Genomic DNA, 19,831 nt, shown 5'->3' on the forward strand with positions numbered 1-19,831 from the left:
TGCTCCCAGTCCACAGTCGGACGCGTCGGTCGACACAACGACTGGAAGTGACGGATCGAACATCTGGAGGACTGTACTCGACGATAGCATTTCCTTAACCCTCCTGAAACTGCTGTCTGCTTTGGTTGACCAGATGAACGGCTCATTTTTGCGGAGCAAGATTCTCATAGTCTCGACCACTTGTGCCAAGTGTGGAACAAACTTAAAGTAGAATTCTACGAGACCCATGAACGAACGGAGGGCGGCAACATCAGTTGGCACTGATGTGTTAACTATGGAATCTATTTTCTCTGGAAGTGGTGAGATACCATGTGCAGTAACCTTATGCCCTAGAAACGCAAGTTCTGGAACGTCGAAGAGGCATTTGTTGTTTAGTTTCAGGCCTGCGTTCTTGATTTTTTGCAGCACGGTCTTCAAGTTAGAAAGGTGTTCTTCTGCGGTCTTGCCAAAAATGATCACATCATCAATGTAGAACAACACGCCAGGGCAGCGGTCGAGGATTGTCGCCATCATCTTCTGAAATGCCGCTGGCGCAGAAGCCAACCCAAAGCAAACTCTTTTAATACGGAAAAGCCCGTCATGAGTGATGAAAGCTGTCAGATCTCTGCTGTCAGGGTGCAAGAGAACCTGTTGGTAAGCGGAAGCCAAGTCAAGTTTTGAGAAGTGTGCAGCGCCTACCAAAGCGTGAAGCAGCTCCTCTGTATGGGGCAGTGGGAAACTGTCGGGAACAATAGCTTTGTTCGGCTCTCGAAGGTCTACACATATCCTGATGCTACCACCTTTCATGTCGACAACAACAATGGGGGACACCCATTCAGAAGGATCGATGAGCTCGATGATGTCAAGGCTCAGCAACCTCTGAAGCGCATTTGATACTGGTGACCGGAGAGAATATGGCAGACGGCGAAGCTTGGAAGCTACAGGCTGTGCGCCTTGCCGCGCCTTGATGCGATGTGTGAACAAGACCCAACTCGGGACTGAAAAGCGAACTGAACTCATATGCTAAGGCTGGCGGAAGAACTTTGTTACGGGGCTGCGCACTTGACGGTGTGGAAATGGAACGGGATAGCGGGTCAATCACAGTCGGCAGCGGAGCAACGGACGTGTACAAGCATTTAAGAGCAGAATCCTCAATGCGAAGATTCAAATCTTTAATGCCGTGAAGACCGATAAGACAAGTTCCTCAGTGAACAACATAAAAACGTAGTGACGCTGTGCGGACTTTAAACCGAACGTCTGCCTGGAAACAACCTAGCACTGAAATCGGCCGTTGCGAGTAGCGAGAGTGACATGCGAGCAGGCAGGAGCGGAACGCTCTGAAAATATCAACTGAATTCTTGCTCCGACAGGATTGAAACAGACGACCCTGAACATGATTTCCGCTACCCGCGGAACGTTGCACAGTCAAGACTTACTCGGCACTGCTAGATGACGAAACATCTTCATGAAATTCAATTTCATGGACTCGGCCTTGCATTTAGTTCGTTTGCGGTTGCATACTTTTTGAAAGTGGCCTTTGTGACCGCAAAACGAACAAGTCTTGCCATGCGCTGGGCACTGCGGCGCTGATGAGAAGTGGTCCCGCGAGCAGCATATTAAACAATGTGAACCGGAGCGACTACTCCGTTCTCGGTTCCGCTCAGGGGGGAGTTCCGCTGCGGCGCACGTGAGCCGCTCGCGCTCCTCGTTAAATTCTGCTGAAAGGGGGCTGCCGGCTGTGCATTTCTTTTTTTTTCGAAAGATGAGAGGATGGTTTACGACACTGCCGCAATGAAATCGCCTCGACTGAAGCAGAAAGCTCCTTTAGCTCTTCAGCCGCCTGCTCAAACTGAAGTGTAATTTGAACGAAATCCTGGAATGACAGTGTGGAAACCTCGAGCAGTAACCGCTCACGTACGCGATTGGAAGCTACGCCGGCAACGAATTGGTCCCGCAGAGCCTCATCTTGAGAAGCAAAAGAACAATGTGACGCTAGCTCCCGTAGAGCCGCAACGAACTCATGATTGGACTTGCTTGTGTTTTGGCTGCGGCGGTGAAAACGATGGCGCTCGACGATAACGTTGCACGACGTCGATAACTGGCGCCGTAATGCGGCGAGTGCAGAGTTGTATTCGTCAGGAGGGGCCAGGACAGACTTTTCATCGGCGAGTGCTGCGGCTGCGGGTGCTGTTGGTGCTGCGAGACTTGACGCTGCCGGTGCTGCGGCGCTGGTCCCAGCATGTAGCGTCTGATAAACACGCTGGCCCTCCGCCCCCAAGCAATGCAAAAGAATAGCCTTGCGTTGCTCCGGCTTGAATGCGGCGGCTTCGGTTGCCAGCAAGCACACGTTAAACATCTGCTCCCACCGCTCGCCGGGCGTCGGAAGGAAAAACGGTGGCGGAGCAAGCCCGGTGAAGCTCATGGTGGGCGGATCCGGATGGTGCAGCGGGGCTGGGGATACGTTCACAACATCTTCGTCGCCAATGTGATATTTTCGAAGTGAAAGTCAGACTCCAGCCGTCCCGACGCACACACAACCCGTTTATTCAAGAATCCAATCATATATATAACAAAAAAAACAGAAGCGCCACTACAGAATAAAGAATTAAAAATGAAAACTGAATACAACAGAATGTTAACCATAATTACTACTGTGCTAGAAACTACAGACTTGTAGCTCACTGTGCTAGAAACATTCACTAGCCCGCTGCGGTGGTTCAGTGAAAACGGCGCCCGTATGGTGAGCGCAAGATAGCGAGACCGGATCCTCGATGCAGCGGCAGCATTTCGATTCATACGAAATGCGCGAAACGGCCGTGTACTGTGCGTTGACAGTGCAGTTTAAAGAACATCAAGTGATCGAAATCAGTGCGGAGCCTCCTGCGCTCGTTAAAGCCTGTAGAAGCAGCATCAGAAGGTAAAGTCCAGAGTTGAACACCATACCAAACTAACACCACGTTTAAGACTTTGAGCCTAAAGAGAGCTGAAGTTTGCCTCTTCTTTGCTCCTACTTGAATAATTCAGCCTCGACGTGCCCTTTACTAATTATCCTGGTTAGCTCAGTTAGCAGAGCAGCAGTTGTTCTCTGGCTCTACAGAAGGCTTCATTCTTCCATCGCCGTCCAGGGTTTTTTTGTCTTCTCTCTCAACAACAAATTAATAAGACTGTCAGTAGATACCAGATAACTATGTAGCCCCAATACAGTAACCGCTGTCAGTTCTTGCCACTGAGGGAAGGCAGGAGGTAAGGGAGCTTTTTCGAGCGAAAAGCTCTACTCCACCCATGCTGAGCCTGATGGTCACCTGGCTCTGAAGGTCATCTGGCATAGATTTGACCTCTAATCGGAGGCACACCACATGTGCAAAATCGCGCGTGGCGGGTGCCTTGATCTTCATCTTCGTTTTCACCCTGTCGCCACAGCTGCGCGCTTGACCGCCGCGGTGGCTCAGTGGTTATGGTGCTCGGCTGCTGGCCCGAAAGACGCGGGTTCGATCCCGGCCGCGGCGGTCGAATTTCTATGGAGGCGAAATTCTAGAGGCCCGTGTACTGTGCGATGTCAGTGCACGTTAAAGAACCCCAGGTGGTCGAAATTTCCGGCGCCCTTCACTACGGCGTCTATCATAGCCTGAGTCGCTTTGGGACGTTAAAACCCCATAAATCATAAACCAACAGCTGCGCGCTTGGCAGTCACGGTACAGTGCTCTAGAACCCTAGGTTCTAGAGCACTGTAGTCACGGCCGCCGCTGCGCTGGCTGCTGCTCGGCCGCTCCTCCTCGCCATTTGTAACATGTGATGTGTCACGTGATTCGCTCTTGCGCTTGGCAGCCACGTCCGTCGCTGCATCGACCGCCGCTCTGGACGCTCGCTCTCGCACTTGTGGCACGTGATGCATCACGTGATTTGCTCTCGCTGAAGTCTTGAAACAATAAAGATCAACCAAAGCTAAACCATGTCTAACCGTGCTTAAAGGGTCCCTGAGAAGGGTGTTTTAGGTTGGCCATAAAATGCTTGCATTATGTAGAGTACAGGCCAGCGAGTGTTCATGCTGCGTACTAGACCTCGAAAGCGAGCCGATAATTTACAATTTTAAGAACTTCCGCTTCAGCGCATCGCGGCGACATGCGGTGACGAGCTTTCACCCGAATCCGAGCGCATTGCGTCATGTAGCGCTCATCATTAGTTCGCCGCGCCAGCGCCGTCGACGCCAAACGAGTTTAGGAGGCGTTGGCACCGCCCCCCGGGGAATTCCCAAGCTCGTCGGAGGAGGGGCCGAGTGCGTGGAACCGGCGGACCAACATTTCAGCGTGCAAAAAGTGACGAGAGGAGAGGGAAAGGCGCGAAGACGCGGAAATTCAAATTCTGACAACAAATAACTCAGCTTTTGACAAAACGCATCAAAAATTTTTTTTCTGGGGGATATTTGTGACGCTGCGTCCTTTAGCATCCTAGGCATACCGCATCTTTGTTGAGACCTTCTTTCACAGCCCCTTTAACAGAGCTTTCGCTCTGTATATCCGGTCTCAGGTGAGTTGAGCCACAACCACTTTTTTTTCTTGCACTTGTGTATGGACGCATTAATGTCGTGTCTGTATGAAGTTTCACAAGGATAGCGCAATATGCGAGAGCGTTTTCATGGAGCAGGAACAAATAGCTGTTTTGATAACAAAATTAGAGCCCAAAACACACAGACACAGAGGAGAAGAGAAAGCTTTCGTCGCTTTCTCTGTGTTTTTTTCGATGCTACCGAAATGTTTACAATGACAGCTGCATTAGGGGCTTCCTCAACGACATGTATCGCATTGAGGTTTATGCTCATGGTTTAGTCAAGAGTGTGGGTAGCTTCAGTAGCTGGTGCGCGCTAATAAAAATACCGTTATTGATCTGCCATAGATAGCCATGAATGCTGCGATACCAGTGGCGGTCCTAACGGGAGGAGGTAGAGGGGGCCTTCCCGAAGTGCCCGAGTCAGTTTTGGATGGATGGATGGAAAACTTTATTAAGCAAGTGAGTTTGGACCGTACAAGGTCTCAGGGCCACCGCACAGCCCTCACATTACGCGCATGTGTCCAGGCCACGTAGCGCCATGGCACTGGCACCCCGGTTCACACAGCGAAGTTGCGCGTCCGGGTCCTGCGACGCAAGGAGGGCCTCCCATTCCTCCCATGTGTCGATGGCGGGCTGTCCCTGCGGGGGAGGATCGGCAGGGCAGCCGAAGAGGATGTGGTCCAGGGTGGCGTGCGGTTCTCCGCAGAGAGTGCACTCTGGGGAAACATGGCGGAAGTAGGAGAGACGCTGAGGGGTAGGAAGAGTTCGGGTCTGGAGTCGCCTCCAGAGGATTTGTTGGGGGTGGGATAGGCGGGGGTGGGGAGGGGGATAGAGTCGACGGGCAAGGCGTGCTTGTTGAGTTAGTTCTGAGAACGTGTGTGCCCGCTCCCTCGAGAAATCCCGGCTGGGGTCGCCATTTTCCCGGCAAATAAGTCCTCGGGCTGTGTTATCGGCGGCCTCATTTCCGGGATTGCCAGAGTGAGCCGGCACCCACACGAGCTCAATACGCCTATCGGGATTTAGGGTGCACATTCTCAATATCTGCCACGCGGGGGGATGGACGCGTCCGCGGGCGAAGTTAAGAATGGCTGTTTTGGAATCGCTTAGTATATAAGCCGCATTGGTTTGGGCAATGGCTATTGATATAGCTGCTTCCTCTGCTTCTTCCGGGGTACAAGGTGGGTCTATGAAATGGGTAAATGGGGGGGCTGCTGGATGGTAAGCCACAGCTACTGAACGGTCTGGACCACACGCGGCGTCCACCCAGCGCACATCCTCTGAAGTGCCATATTCTTTATGGAGAGCTTTGGCTCGCGCGACTCGGCGGGATTGATGGTATTCAGGGTGGACATTCTTAGGAAGGGGTTTCAGGATAAGCGCGGTGTGTACGGCGCGAGGGAGAGAGATGAAGTCTGTCGTGTGTGCCGGTATGCGAATTCCCAGAGAATCCAGTATATATCGTCCAGTTTCCGTGCCAGCCAGACGAAGGTACTGTGTGTAGCGATGTGCATCTATAAGTTCTTGTATAGAGTTGTGCATTCCTAATTTGAAGAGTCTGTCCGTGCTAGTGCTCTTTGGTAGGTTTAGCGCTGCTTTGGTAGCCATGCGGATAAGAGCATTGATCTTGTTTTTATCCGAACAGGAGAGGTTCAGGTAAGGAGTGGCGTAAAGAATGCGGCTAAGCACAAAGGCATGCAGCACCTTGAGATTGTCTGCTTCGTCTAGGCCGGCTCGTGAATGTGAAACCCTTCTAAGAAGATGGATGACGGAGTAAGTGGACTGTTTTAGTGCTTTCAGGGTAAGGTTGTTTTTCCCCGTGTCCTGTAAATGCAGGCCAAGAATGCGGAGGGTAGGTGTTTGCGGTATGGGAGTGTCATGCAGATAGATCGTGATGGGGAGGTAGGGACGCGACGCGGGCGGATTATGAGGAGTGCTGACTTTGTGGGGGAGCATTCAAGCCCAATGTTTGCCGCGTGAGTAGCGATAGTTGTAGCGGCTTCCTGAAGGGTCGATTCTATGTCGCCATCCGAGCCGTATGTGGTCCAAACCGTTATATCATCCGCGTAAAGTGTGTGTCCTAAGTGCGGGATGCGGCTGAGAGCCTTGGCCAGGGGGATGAGGGTGAGGTTGAAGAGGAAAGGAGATAACACCGCCCCTTGCGGGGTACCAATGTTACCAAGCGTGAAGGGGGGGGGGGGGGGGGGGTCTGTATATCATCTATATGCAGTGGGGCTGTGCGACCGTTTAAGAAGGCCCGGATATAGTTGTAGGTCTTAGGCCCCAACTGCAGCTCTTGGATGCCCTGCAGGATGGCGCTGTGCGTGACTTTGTCGAATGCTTTGGTGAGGTCGACTTCCAGGATTGCTCTGGTGTGATGTAACATGTCATTGAGGATAGCGTGTGAAATCTGCAGTAGGGCGTCCTGTGCCGAGAGGTGGGATCGAAATCCTACCATAGTATGTGGATATAGTCCATGGGATTCCATGTGTTGCGTGAGACGGGTGAGGATGACATGCTCAAACAGTTTGCCCAAGCACGAAGTCAGCGAAATGGGACGGAGGTTTTGGGCGTTAATGGGCTTATTTGGTTTAGGAATGAAAATTATTCTCCCGTGCTTCCATTCAGCAGGTAGCGCCCCCATTTCCCAGCACTCATTGAAGTAGTCAGTGAGAAGGGAAATTGAACGGTCATCGAGATTTCTGAGCATGACATTTGTGATTTGGTCGAACTTCGACTAAAGTGCAATGTGCCGCCATGCTGCGGCCGCGGCTAGAGTCGAGGCAGCCGAAATAGGAGAGGAACCGGCTTTGATTCGTTTTGATCCGCAAGCATACCAGATTCCCCGCGTCAGCTGCAACACTCTTGCTTACTGAAAACGTCGAAGCTGTGGCCTTCCTTGCAGCCTCATTTGCGGCTAAATTTCGTTTCTTCGCTTCTAAAAAATGGAAATGAAAATTGGTTTTTGAGGAAAGGAAAATGGCGAAGTAATTGTCTTACATCTCGGTGGACACCCGAACCGGGGCCTCGTCATGCGGTGTCCCGGACTAGGGACGCCGACCATGTAGCGGGGCCATTCTGTGGCTTCCAAACTCTATTTCATCAAATAAAAGTTTTCACCACCTCCACCAGAGAGGAACGGATGAAGGTGGGGGTGAAAGAAGAGAGAGAGACAAGTGCCATTGAAAAAGGGGGGCGGGGGCTCCGGAATAATTTCGGCCACCTGGGGATCTTAACATGCACTGACACCGCACAGCACACGGGCACGGGCGCCTTTGCGTATCGCCTTCATCGAAACGCGGCCGCCGCGGTCGGGTTTGAACCCGGGAACTCTAGCTCGGTAGCCGAGCGCCCTAACCACTGAGCCACCGCGGCAGGATCGCTTCGACCCCGCGGTTACGTTTTTTACTGCTCCATCATTCCCCACAAAAACGCGTCCCTGTGTTTGCGTCTGCCCTTTGGTGGCCAGCTACTATAGCAGTGCCTAGAAAGTCAACGATGGTCTGTACGTAAACTTCAGATTTGACCTTTGATGATAACTGCCATGTCTGCACCTCATTGCGGCTAGTACTCGCTTCTCGGCCGTTACACCGCAAATGCAACCGGCACTTAGCATGTTGTGCCGCTTAGCGTATATGGGTTCAAGACCCTTGTCTGGAGGACGGCGTGCTCTAAAGAAGAAAGGTTTGGTTTGGTTTATGGGGTTTAACGTCCCAAAGCGACTAAGGCTATGAGAGACGCCGTAGTGGAGGGCTCCGGAAATTTCGACCAACCTGGGGTTCTTCAACGTGCACTGACATCGCACAGTACACGGGCCTCGAATTTTTCCTCCAAAGAAATTCAACCGCCGCGGCCGGGATCGAACCTGCGTCTTTCGGGTCAGCAGCCGAGCACCATAGCCACTGAGCCACCGCGGCGGCTCTAAAGAAGAAAGGTTCCGGCGGAATACTTGCCGAAGCACGTTGTTGTTGGCGTTGTTGTTGTCGTTATTGTTGTAGCCTTTGACAGAATGGCGCATACCCACACTGGGGTATCGGCCAAGAATCGGGAGGTAAAGGTTGGTATTCACCTGTACGTAGTAAAGGCAAAAGGAAAGCACACGGGAGAGGAACACCGGGGGAGTCTACCACAAGAAGGGCACGGAGAGGATGAGAAAATAAAAATTAAGAAAAAAATAATTATTATTATATTCACCTCGTAGTCCTTGCTTGTTCTTCTTGTACTTCGTCTTTTCCAATCGCTGGCATTCTCGCCACCGCGCATGCGATGCAAGCGCTGCCTGGTGGCCTTCAGTGGGTCGACGCCGTTTTATCAAGGGCGCTTACCAAATGTGATTTCAAGTTACTTTGACCATAATTGAAGGCACAGTTATTTGCAAATGCAAGAAGGAATTTGTCTAAAATACCACCCCGGGGTGTACGCAAAGAGGAGATGAAAAAAAAATAGCTGGTGGTTTAGCATTGCTTAGCACGGAATATTGTGCGAAAGCAGGTTTTTGCAGGTGGACACCAACGTACAAGGAAGCCACACACAAGGAGCCAGTTATGCGCGTTTCCTTTCCTCGAAGTCAACGGAGTATACAACATCATCAACGCCAACGCCAGTGAAACCAATGAACGCTGGAGGCCTATTGCTCCAGCCCCATGTTTCTGCCAAAACGTTCTCAACGCAAACGCAAGCAGTGCACATCTCTCTACGACTATCGCCACGTAGTTGAAAGTGCGATTGTGGTGTCCACTGCCCCAGGGAGCCAGTTATGAGCGTTTCTTTTCCTTTCGGGAGTTTTCCGCTCAGATGGGAGTTGAAGACGACGATGTGCAATGCACAATGCGAGAGTGTGTTGCAGTTTAACACGAGGTGTGACCGGCTGCGTCGATAGCATAGTTTTTTTTTTTTTCTTTCATCATAGTGCTCTCGTTCAGTGGTCAGCGAAGTTGATCTGTTCGCGCCGCCGCGGCTTCGAAACCCACTCGTGGCATTATTTACTTTATTTCTGCAAGTATCTGGTAGGCTTTAGACAGACAGGCTTTTTTGACAGAACGATCATGAAACCTAACGCGAGAGAGCTGCGATAGCAGTTGGATTTACCCGCGATGATCACATGGAGTCTTACTCTAATGAACGTTTTTACTCTAAGCCGAGGGTTCACACTCCCGACAGAATTTTTCTGGAGGATAAAGGTGGGCGGAGGTGGAACCCGTTGGTCGATGGAAGTGGGGTGGCCTAATGAGGTGGGTGAAGGGTAACGGTGGGTGGGCAGGCCCTCAGCTAGGAGGGTGTGATAGGGAGGTGGCTGCTAGGTGGTGTTTCTGAAGGACAACTAGCATTCCCACTGGGTCTTTGAATTCGATTTTCTGTTATACGGACCCACCCTGAGTGGGCATGTAACTGAAGTCCGTAGTATTTGCAGCGGTCGTGGAAATCCGCAAGCCAATGCAAGCCAAGTCAAGACAAGTCAAGGTAAAAAATAAAAGAGATGAAAGAAGTTAAGGTCAACGCAGTGAGCTGTGGAAAACAAAATGATGGGTGTAACGTTAAGAGACAGGAAGAGGGCAGAATGGGTGAGGAAACAAACACGGGTTAATGATACCCTAGTCGAAATCAAGAAGAAATGGGCTTGGGTAGGGCATATAACGCGAAGGCAAGATAAAAGATAAACGAGAGAAGGCAGCATAGCAGGGGCCGGCAGAAAGTTTGATGGGCTGATGAGATTAAGAAGTTTGTGGAGATAAGATGGTCGCAGCTGGCACAGGACAGGGTTAATTGGAGAAATATGGGAGAGGCTTTTGTATTGCAGTGGGCGTAGCCAGGCTGATGGTTGATAAAGAAGCCAAGGGAGCAAAGTACAGAAAGAAGGTGGAGAATAACACTAGAGGAAAGAAGAAGAGCAAACGGCGACAGAAGCCAAGTCAAGCCGAGAGAAAGGGGAAGAAGAATATAAAAAGAAGAGAATAAAGAAAAAAATAAGGAAAAGAATCAAGCAAGAAAGAATAAGAGAAAGGGTAAGAAGAGACGAAAAAGAAAAAAGAAATTACGATAACGAGAGAAAGTTTTCTGTATTCTAGGCACTATAGTTTTGCTCTTCTTGTTCTCTCTCTTAGTCCTTTCTCTCTTGGCCTGGCTTGTGTCTTCCTCGCTTCTAATTTTTCTCTCTTCTTTGCTCTTGATAGGTCAAAGTCAGGTCAAGAGAGAGCGAAGCCAATGCAACAGAGAGAGAAGCGAAAGACGGAACAGTAAGAAGAAGAAAGAGGAGATTTGAAGGAGACAGAAGCCTAGAGAGAGAAGATGAGGTGAGGACGAGAAAGAAGACGAGAACTAATAAGGAGGGAAAGAAGGAGAAGATAGAAAGAAGAAAAAAAGGATGAACATGGAGGGACATTATGGCTCTCCCCAAGGAAGCCACAGCCTAGATTAGCTAGTGGGTGGGTGCCTTGTGGAGGGCACATTTATGTGGGTGGGCGGTGGATGGCGCTTTTGGAGAGTGATAGAGAGCTGGGGTGACATGGGGATGTGTATCGAACGTGGCGGTATATGGGTAGAAGCCTCCCAGCTAAAGGGTGCGGTGAGGAAATGGCTGGTGGACGGCGTTTCTAAAGGGTGGATCCTTCACTCTCCGAGTCTATAGACAGACAGACGCTGGCATTTTCGCCAAGTGAAAGTAAAAAAAACTCGGGGAAATTAACTCTCACTCATCCCCTCAAATACGCACGGTATAATGTCAGATGCAGGACCCTTGAAACGCCTAGCTTCCACGTTCAGACCCGCAGGTCCCGGCTACAAAGGCAGGTGTGGAGCTAGGAGTTAGAAACTGGGGGTGCTTCGGAGGTTTATTTTACATGTTTACATTAAAAAGGTGTACACATTAACGAGAAGCACTTAAAAATGAGCCGTCCATCTCCGCATGGTCCACAGATCCATAACTGGTGAAACTAACTGATTTAACAGTATCCAGTCGTCTGCGGGCCATTTGCTTAGACAATATTCACATCAAACGTCCCCAGGCACAGTTTCGCACTTCCTTTGATGGAGAAGGCGACGTGGCACGCGGAATGCCGGCGTCCGGCTTCAAGACGAGACGATGACCGAGGTCGTCGAAAAGAATCCGCCGTCACAGACACAAAGGTAATCGCTTTTGGTCGGGAGCCCCGTGGGAGCGGGTTTAAATTCCTCCGCTCGCCGCTGACAGCCTCCATAAGGGAAATATAAGACGTTTTGGTGCATTGTCAGGAAAGTATAGCGCACGGCACCAAATACATGCACTACAACCCCTTATTCCTCGGTTATTGTCCGTCACCGTAAGGTAATTGCTCGACGGCGACGTGGGAAATGCAGCCCTCCTTTGATCACTCCTCCGCCTTGATTGGAAAACATGTCACTTCGGATACCGGCCATAGCCAAAGGATCGCCGAACAGTACTTACTGCAGTGAGCCCGGGATACTTCGGCAACCTTAAAACAACGGGTACGTACCAACCAATTGGAGTGACGAACAATACATCACACTAGTATTTCACTCCCACCTCAATGCGCTGTACGCCTTTGCAGCTCTACTACAATCTACGGTGCGTACTGTTTGTTTTAGTCTTACGGACGTGTAGATCATGTCTTAATGCATTGACCAGATAGCCCAATATCGTGTCCTCTTGAGCCAGTTGCACTGTTTTTTTTTTTCTCTCTAACAGATGTTTACAGGCAAAGGCTGAACGCGACTGACGCACGGCAGCAAAACACACATAGATTTTTCGATTTCACATAACGATAGCGGCGACACCTAGTCAGCTCCAGTGCTCCCGTACGAAGAGGCGACAGTGAAGGAAACTAGTCTCTGCACGCCGTCGTACAAGAATGAGGGCAGCGACCAACAGCACCTAGAGGCGGACCGCGTTGGCATCCTATTGGTCGTACGGGAGGGGTCTACCAATGAAGGAGGGGGGGGGGGGGGGGGGCGTTTACAGAGAGGGGAAGAGGGGAGGGGTAGGCTTGGATACGTGTGTGGCATGATGACGGGAAGCGGACGAGGCAAAAGAGCAACTCTAAAATACTTCCAAGGCCTTCCGTGATGGTATGCAAACCAAGAGCTGCAGTGCATCACTTCAGGTGGGGTCTGCATTGATAAGTTATGTACTCCTGAAAAGTTAAAATTCCAAACTTTCATCTGAAGGCAACGTATTTCAATTCGTCACTTAATGAAAAAAAAAAAAAGAAAGCTCCATCCCTGGAGGCATAATTTATTGAACACCGTTCACAGCATACGCCTCTAAGTACTGCTTCAGTCCTGAATGCCAACCGCTAGCTGTATTAGCACATGGGACTGCAACATGCGTCGAGAGCGCCACTGCGATCAGACGCGACGCACTGCTAATTGTGTTCCTCCTACCCGCACACCACCTGATAGATAAAATTTCGGCAAACGTGACGAGAAAATTATTCGCCAAAGCTGGCTTTTCCGCACATAGTTCCTTTATGTAGCAAAAACAACTTTCCAACTTCCGCTTTCAAGGTTATTTGCTAAAGCTGGCTTTTCCACACATAGTGCCTTTATGTGGCAAAAACAGCTTTCTAATTTTAGATTTCGAGGTTCCAAATTGAAAATCGAAAATTGGTTTTTGGAAAGGAAATGGCGCAGTAGCTGTCACAAATATCTCGGTGGACACCTGTTAAGGGAAGGAATAAAAGAGGTATTGGGAGAAGAAGGAAGGAAGAGGTGCCGTAGTAGAGGGCTCCGGAATAATTTCGGCCACCTGGTGATCTTTACGTGCACTGACATCGCACAGCACACGGGCGCATTTTGCGTTTCGCCGCCATTGAAACGCTGCCGCCGCAGTCAGGTTCGAACCCGGGTACACCGGCTCAGTAGCCGAGAGCCCTAACCACTGAGCCACTGCGGCGGGTCGAGGTTCGAACTGGGATTGCTGAACTGGCGTTGTACTTGCCACTCGAAGAAAGAGAGCAGAGACATGACAATATTAGTGCTACGGCACTTCTTTATCTCTTTCACTCCCACCTTCCTTCACGGCGTGGTTAAGGTTTCCACCAATAAGTGAGACAGTTACTGCGCCATATCCTTTCCACAAAAACCACCACCACTAATATGGCAGCAAAAGGAAGAACTTATGTAGCTGAAGAGGAAGCATGCGGGAAGGACATTTCAAGAGGTAAAAGGCGCTAATTTTGCGCTGCTTATTTTAAAAGCATGTTGGTGGCGGTGATAGATATGAGGGAGCGAAAGGCGCAGTAACTGTCTCATTCATGATGAAAACCTGAACCGAACTGTGAAGGAAGAGGTCAAGGAGGCGGGGAGAGAGAGCAGGCGTACTGTGGATCTGCGGATTAATTCTGACCATCTGGGCTTCCTAATGACGTTCACTTTGCACAGCACATGCTCTTCCTAATCGCTTCCATCGACATGTGGCCTATGCGGCCCAGATGCAATCCCGCGGTCTTGTGCTCGGCAGACAAACACCATGACCGCTAAAAACACCGCAGCGGGTAAACTTTAAATTAGCGCCTGCTAATTGCGAACAGAATAACGAAACAATCATCGAGATAATCTAAAACATGTTTATTTTCAGACCATTGCCATGTTTGACACACTACGCACCCATTCAGCAGCATGCGCACATACAGACATGAACTCATGAACTGTCACCAACATACAGTACATACAGGCATGCGTACATACAGTTCATTTGAGCTCCGCCTTAAGGGTATGAGGCGATAGTGTTAACGGGTTAATGCCTACATATGTGGAATTCGTCATTCTGCAGTACTTAAAATTCATAGATTCCTGGGAGCCCACACACCACTCCCGGCGCAGTGGTGCAGCGGTTAAGGGATGCGCCACTGCTCTGCGATGGCAGGTGCTGCCACCGATGGGGCGGCTTGTGAGACCCAGGCTGCTTTTCCCGAGCAGCCTCTCACGACCAATCACTTATTTAACTGCCGCCTACCACGGTGGGCAGTTTGACCATAATCCGATGGGCAGCTTATGATGGCGTCACAAAGTCCCGTGAGGTCGCCGCGGTGGCTCAGTGGTTATGGTGCTCGGCTGCTGACCCGAAAGACGCGAGTTCGATCCCGGCTGCGGCGGTTGAATTTCTTTGGAGGAGAAATTCTAGAGGCTCGTGTACTGTGCGATGTCAGTGCACGTTAAAGAACCCCAGGTGGTCGAAATTTCCGGAGCCCTCCACTACAGCGTCTCTCATAGCCTTAGTCGCTTTGGGACGTTAAACCCCATAAACGAACGACAAAGTCCCTTGACATTGGAGATTTTTCACTCACGCCGCCACCGCCGACACCGGATTTTCCGCTGAACTGAATTATTAACACTGTGACGTTAAAAACTCAGGGCCACCTAATTCCATTATCTGTTTGCAGTGCGATAGCAATCGTTGAGGTCTTGGATAAATTGACTTTCGTGGCTTGTGAGCCACAGGTTGCTCTTGCAGAACATCACCTGCCTCCTGCCATTGTTGGCAGAAGGCTTCCTGTAGTTATAACTAGTCCTTTGACGTCACTTCCATCTGGCCAATGGGCGTTCTCCGGACTGGTGGCGTCACTGCCGGTCTGGGGACGTCACCTCCCCCTAGCCATTGGAATTTCTTCGGTCTGGTGACGTCACTGGTAATATCTCACTGCCCGCCAGCCAATCAAATTTTTCTAGACAACGCCGGACGGTGCAAGTTTTCTGCTCGGGTGAGGCTTATATGCTATCCCATAAAAAGCATAGAAGCATGAATGAGCGTGCGTGCTCCAATGAGTGGAAGAATACTAGCTGGCCGGCTGCCCAGGCGCGGTAGAGAAGAGTTTTTGAATAGTTAAACATCCTGAGGATCTTCAACATGCACTGGCATCGCAAAGCAAACGGGCGCATTTTTGCGTTTCGCCTCGATCAAAACATGGCCGCCGCAGTCGGGGCTGAACTCGCAGACGCCGGAACCCGGGACTCCGGCTCAGTGGCCGAGCGTTCTAACCACGCAAGCCCCGCGGCAGGTTCGCGGCCCAAAAGACGCTGCACAAGGGGAAGGGAAGAGTGGCAGTGCACCTCGCCTCCTCGAAACGCTAAAGGCGCTCGTGTGCTGTGCGATATCAGTGCCGCGGTGGCTCAGTGGTTAGGGCGCTCGGCTACTGAGCCGGAGTACCCGGGTTCGAACCCGGCCGCGGCGGCCGCGTTTCGATGGAGGTGAAACGCAAGAGGCGCCTGCGTGCTGTGCGACATCAGTGCACGTTAAAGATCCCCAGGTGGTCGAAATTATTCCGCAGACCTCCACTACGGCACCTCTTTCTCTCTTTCTTCTTTCATTCCCACCTTCCTCCGTTTCCTTACGGCGCTGTTCAGGTGTCCGCCGAGATATGTGAGACAGATACTGCGCACTATCTTTCCTCAAAAACCAATTTACCAATTTACGGCCGAAGCGAATAGGGGCTCCACCCAGTATTTTGAGGGGTAAAGGCCAATATGGTCCTGCCCCAATCACCTTTCTGTGGAAATTTAATAGACTATAAATGTTTTTCGCCACCATCCGCACCGAAGCGACGATGCTGGCTGTAACAGGTACCCCTATTCCCCAGCCCAGGTGGTAGAAATTAATCCGGTGGCTTCCAATAGGGCGACCCTCACAACCCATGTGTGTCGGCACTTTAAAAACCAAAAATTTACAGTTGTGCTTTGAACTCATCTCCTAAACTGCGTTGGAAAACTGAGACCTCCACCTTACCCTCCAGAACGCCGCGGTGGCTCAGTAATTATGGTGCACGGCTGCTGACCCGAAAGACGCGGGTTCGATCCCGGCCGCGGCGGTTGAATTTCTTTGGAGGAGAAATTCTAGAGGCCCGTGTACTGTGCGATGTCAGTGCACGGTAATGAACCCCAGGTGGTCTAAATTATTCCGGAGCCCTCCACTACGGCGTCTCTCATAGCCCTAGTCGCTTTGGGACGTTAAACCCCATAAACCAACCACCCATCCTATAACCCCATACCCGATCCGAACTGCCCTTTTGTGACGAACGCGCCCCTAACCCCATCTGGGCCTTCCAGGGCAACCAGGCACTGCTTACGAATCCCTCCCATACGCAGTCGAGTTGGGAAGGCCAGCTGCGGGCGGAGGACGCCAAGGGCCACGTACACCCGGTTCAAGGCTTCCAGGCCGCAGCAGTGCTGCACTGAGGACCTTACCCATCTGCGTCGGGACTCGTCCAAGCGAAGCCGGCCTTAAGACTGAAGGCGCATAAAACTTTTGTCAGTTTTGACGCCATCTCGTTTGTACAAAAGATGACCTGACGCCTTCTCAAGTGGTGTGAATAAAATTGGTTGGTTTTTTGAGGAAAGGAAATGGCGCAGTATCTGTCTCACATAACTCGGTGGCCACCTGAACCGCGCCAAGGGAAGGGAGGAAGGTAGGAGTAAAAGAAGAAAGAGAAAGAGGTGCCGTAGTGGAGGTCTCCGGAATAATTTCGACCACCAAGGGGTCCGCGGTGGCTCAGTGGTAAGTCGCTCGTCTACCGAGCCGGAGTACCCAAGTTCGAACCCGACCGCGGCGGCCGCGTTTCGATGGAGGCGAAACGCAAGAGGTGGTCGTGGTGAAAACTTTTAATTACTGAAATAGAGTTTGGGAGCCACAGAGTGGCCCCGCTACATGGTCGGCGTCCCTAGTCCGGGACGCCGCATGACAATGCCCCGTCTCTCGCCCGTTTCACCAGAGCCCTTTGGGACTCAAGCGAGGAGCAGTTGAGGAGGGCAGCCTCCCATGCCTCTCTGGAAGGGGTAGGGGAAGGGGGGAGGTGGGGATTTTGAGTACATGCCCACACCATGTGCAAGATATCACAGGTCTCCCCACAGTGCGGGCATCGCCCATCCGTGTTAGGATCGTAATGCTTTAAGATTGCAGGACAGAGTAGAGTACCTGTCTGCAGGCGCCTTAAAGTTCGCTCCTCCGTCTTACTCTGCCCCTTTGCAGGGGCCGGGAAAAGGCGGTGGATGTCGCTATAATGCGTTATAATTTCCCTAAATCGCAGCAGCGGCTGGTTAGTCTCCGAGCCAGAAGAGCTGGGATGAGGAGCATGGGCGTCCGGAGGGGGGGGCAAGGGGGGGCGGCTGCACCCCCCTGGAAAATCACTCACTCGAACCGTGAGTGATGGCCGCACGCCAGGGGCGGTGGTGCGCTCAGCCAAAAGGGTAAAAGCAGCCCCGCTTCGACGCTTGGTCACATCTGCGAAATGCCGCGTCCGGGCGCGCGTCGTTCCGCCGTTTTCAAACCACGCCACCGCCAGCTCTGCTGAAGGACGACCTGTTGCAGACATGCAGCGGCACCGGCGAGCATGTGCTTCGAGCCGTCTTGAGATGGGTGTCTGTTTCTTTGATCTCTAGAGAGATAGCGACACGGAGGCAGACAGTGCACAGGGCACAGGTCGCTCGCTATAATCATGATACGTTCGTACGCCGGCCACCGATGAATTCTTGAGGGGGGAAGGACAAATCAGCCGTGTCCACCCCCGCTTTGTCGGGCTGCTCAGGGGCAAGCGGGCGACGAGTTGGCGCCGCCGCCGCGCGCTGTCTCCTCCGATCCACGGGAGAGCTCGGTGCGGTAGAAGCGCCGCTTTCAGAACCTTCGGCAAAGGGGATTAGCTGCTTTTGTTCACGGCGACGCAGTCTCCAGAGGCGCCCCCACACCAGCGTTCCTTGCGTCTTCTCCGAAAACCAGCGCCTTTGGTCAACGCAGCCCGATGGCGCCTGCCTGGCTCGCCTGTCACCTCTGGCTGGGCCTCAAATCACAACAGCGCCCATGTACTGTACTGTGGAGACCGGTTCTGACCTTTGACCGAGTCGGACGTGTTTTTTGATGCTCCTTCGACTTCGGCCGGGCCTAGCTACGCCGTGCAGCAACCGGGTTGGGCCCGCATCGCCTGCACGTACGACCCGCAGGCAACGGACCTGGACCTAGGATAACCACCTCCCGTGGCCCCCCGGCCATGGAGCCCCACCAGGAGGCCCGCGGCCGCGGAATGCGCAAGCCTAGGACTGTGCCGGACGGACCTCGTTCGCAGAGCGCACGCCGCGACCGGTCTATCGATTCATCTCCGCTGCTAGAGAGATGGATAGAGTGCGTGCAACGCGCAACACAGCGCGCTGCCCTGACTCCGGAGACGGCGAAGGCAACGCTACGCACCTTGGCCCTTCCGCCACGTGCTGCTGCGATGGCGGCGCGCGCGGACCAACACGTGGGAGCCGCCATTGCCAGCCCGGTCCTGCAGCCACCACTCGGCGGCGGCTACATTCCAGCAGCGGTGGAAGCAGCTGTAGAAGAGCCAGAGGGGGACGACGCCATGGATCAAAGCACCCATCGCAAGCGGCGCCGTTCCACCCACTCTGAAGAGGGGGAGGGGACCAAAGGCAGAGGGGGCGAGGAATCTGCTGCTAAGCGCGAAGCGCTGCAGCTAACTGCACCTGTCTCACCTCCCCCTCCGCGTCCTGAGGGAGCGACCACAGGACAAAGAGCCAGGGAGGTGACAGCCGACAATGGCGTGTCTGCCAGTGCTGGCTGCTTTCCCCCTGCTCTCACCGGAACGCAAGCCCCCACCCTAAGGGACCAGCTGCCGGTGACGACATCGGCTGACGCGGCGCAGCAGAAGCCAGCAAACCCGGCACGTGACCCAGAGGCCGCAGCTGCGGCTCTCAGACGGAGCGCGGCGCACGCTGCCAGCGTGCCTGACAGCAACGAACGCCACGCCCCCCTGGCATCCTCATGCACACTGGAGACCGCCAGCCTGATCCCCTGGCGCCAGGCTTCAACCCGAGCACAGCGAAGGCGCAAGGCTGCCCTGCAGAGAGCTGCTGCTGCTGTGGCGGTCCATGAGGAGCTCCACTGGACAGTCCTGTTCCGGCCAGCGGAACGCGGCGTGGCCATAAGCAGGGAACAAGGCTGGGAGATTGCTGAGGAGCTGGGCCCGCGCCCTGGCGTGCTGGCGGTTCGCGTTAACACGCGGCGGAACGTCGTGGCGGTGGACACCGGTTGCGCAGCTACCTTCGGCTCGCTTCTGGCCACGACTGTCATCCGTGGCCTGGCTGTGTGCGCCAGGGAGCCAGCTCCTCGCAACCAGTCCAGTGGGCTCGTGTTCGGCGTGGACGCGCGCCGCTCAGCGGACCAGCTGCTTGCCGCAGTGGAGTCGGCGGTGGCAGTGACGTCGGCGTCGCTGTCGGGAAGCACGCTGCTTCTCCGATTTGCGGCGCCGATCCCGCCGCCGCATGTGTTCATTTACAGGCGGCGCCTCGCTGTCCGGCCCTGCCGCCCGCGCCCACTGCAGTGTTCCCGCTG

The 19,831-nt window shown here is 52.8% G+C and overlaps 1 protein-coding gene across 1 annotated transcript; it reads right to left on the reverse strand.

Moving 5' to 3' along the window:
- Nucleotides 1-1,687: 1,687 nt before the first annotated feature.
- LOC149372243 (uncharacterized) lies at nt 1,688-2,401 on the reverse strand. The gene has a single exon (XM_089581867.1). The coding sequence runs from the start codon at nt 2,399-2,401 to the stop codon at nt 1,688-1,690; it is 714 nt and encodes a 237-aa protein (XP_089437993.1).
- Nucleotides 2,402-19,831: the final 17,430 nt, after the last annotated feature.

The sequence above is a fragment of the Amblyomma mixtum genome, chromosome 1 (genome assembly GCF_055824585.1).
Source record: "Amblyomma mixtum isolate Tamu chromosome 1, ASM5582458v1, whole genome shotgun sequence".
In the NCBI taxonomy this organism is placed as follows: Eukaryota; Metazoa; Arthropoda; class Arachnida; order Ixodida; family Ixodidae; genus Amblyomma; species Amblyomma mixtum.

Coding starts and splice junctions, on each gene's coding strand:
- LOC149372243 (XM_089581867.1), bottom strand. CDS start 2,401: ATGAGCTTCACCGGGCTTGCTCCGCCACCGTTTTTCCTTCCGACGCCC.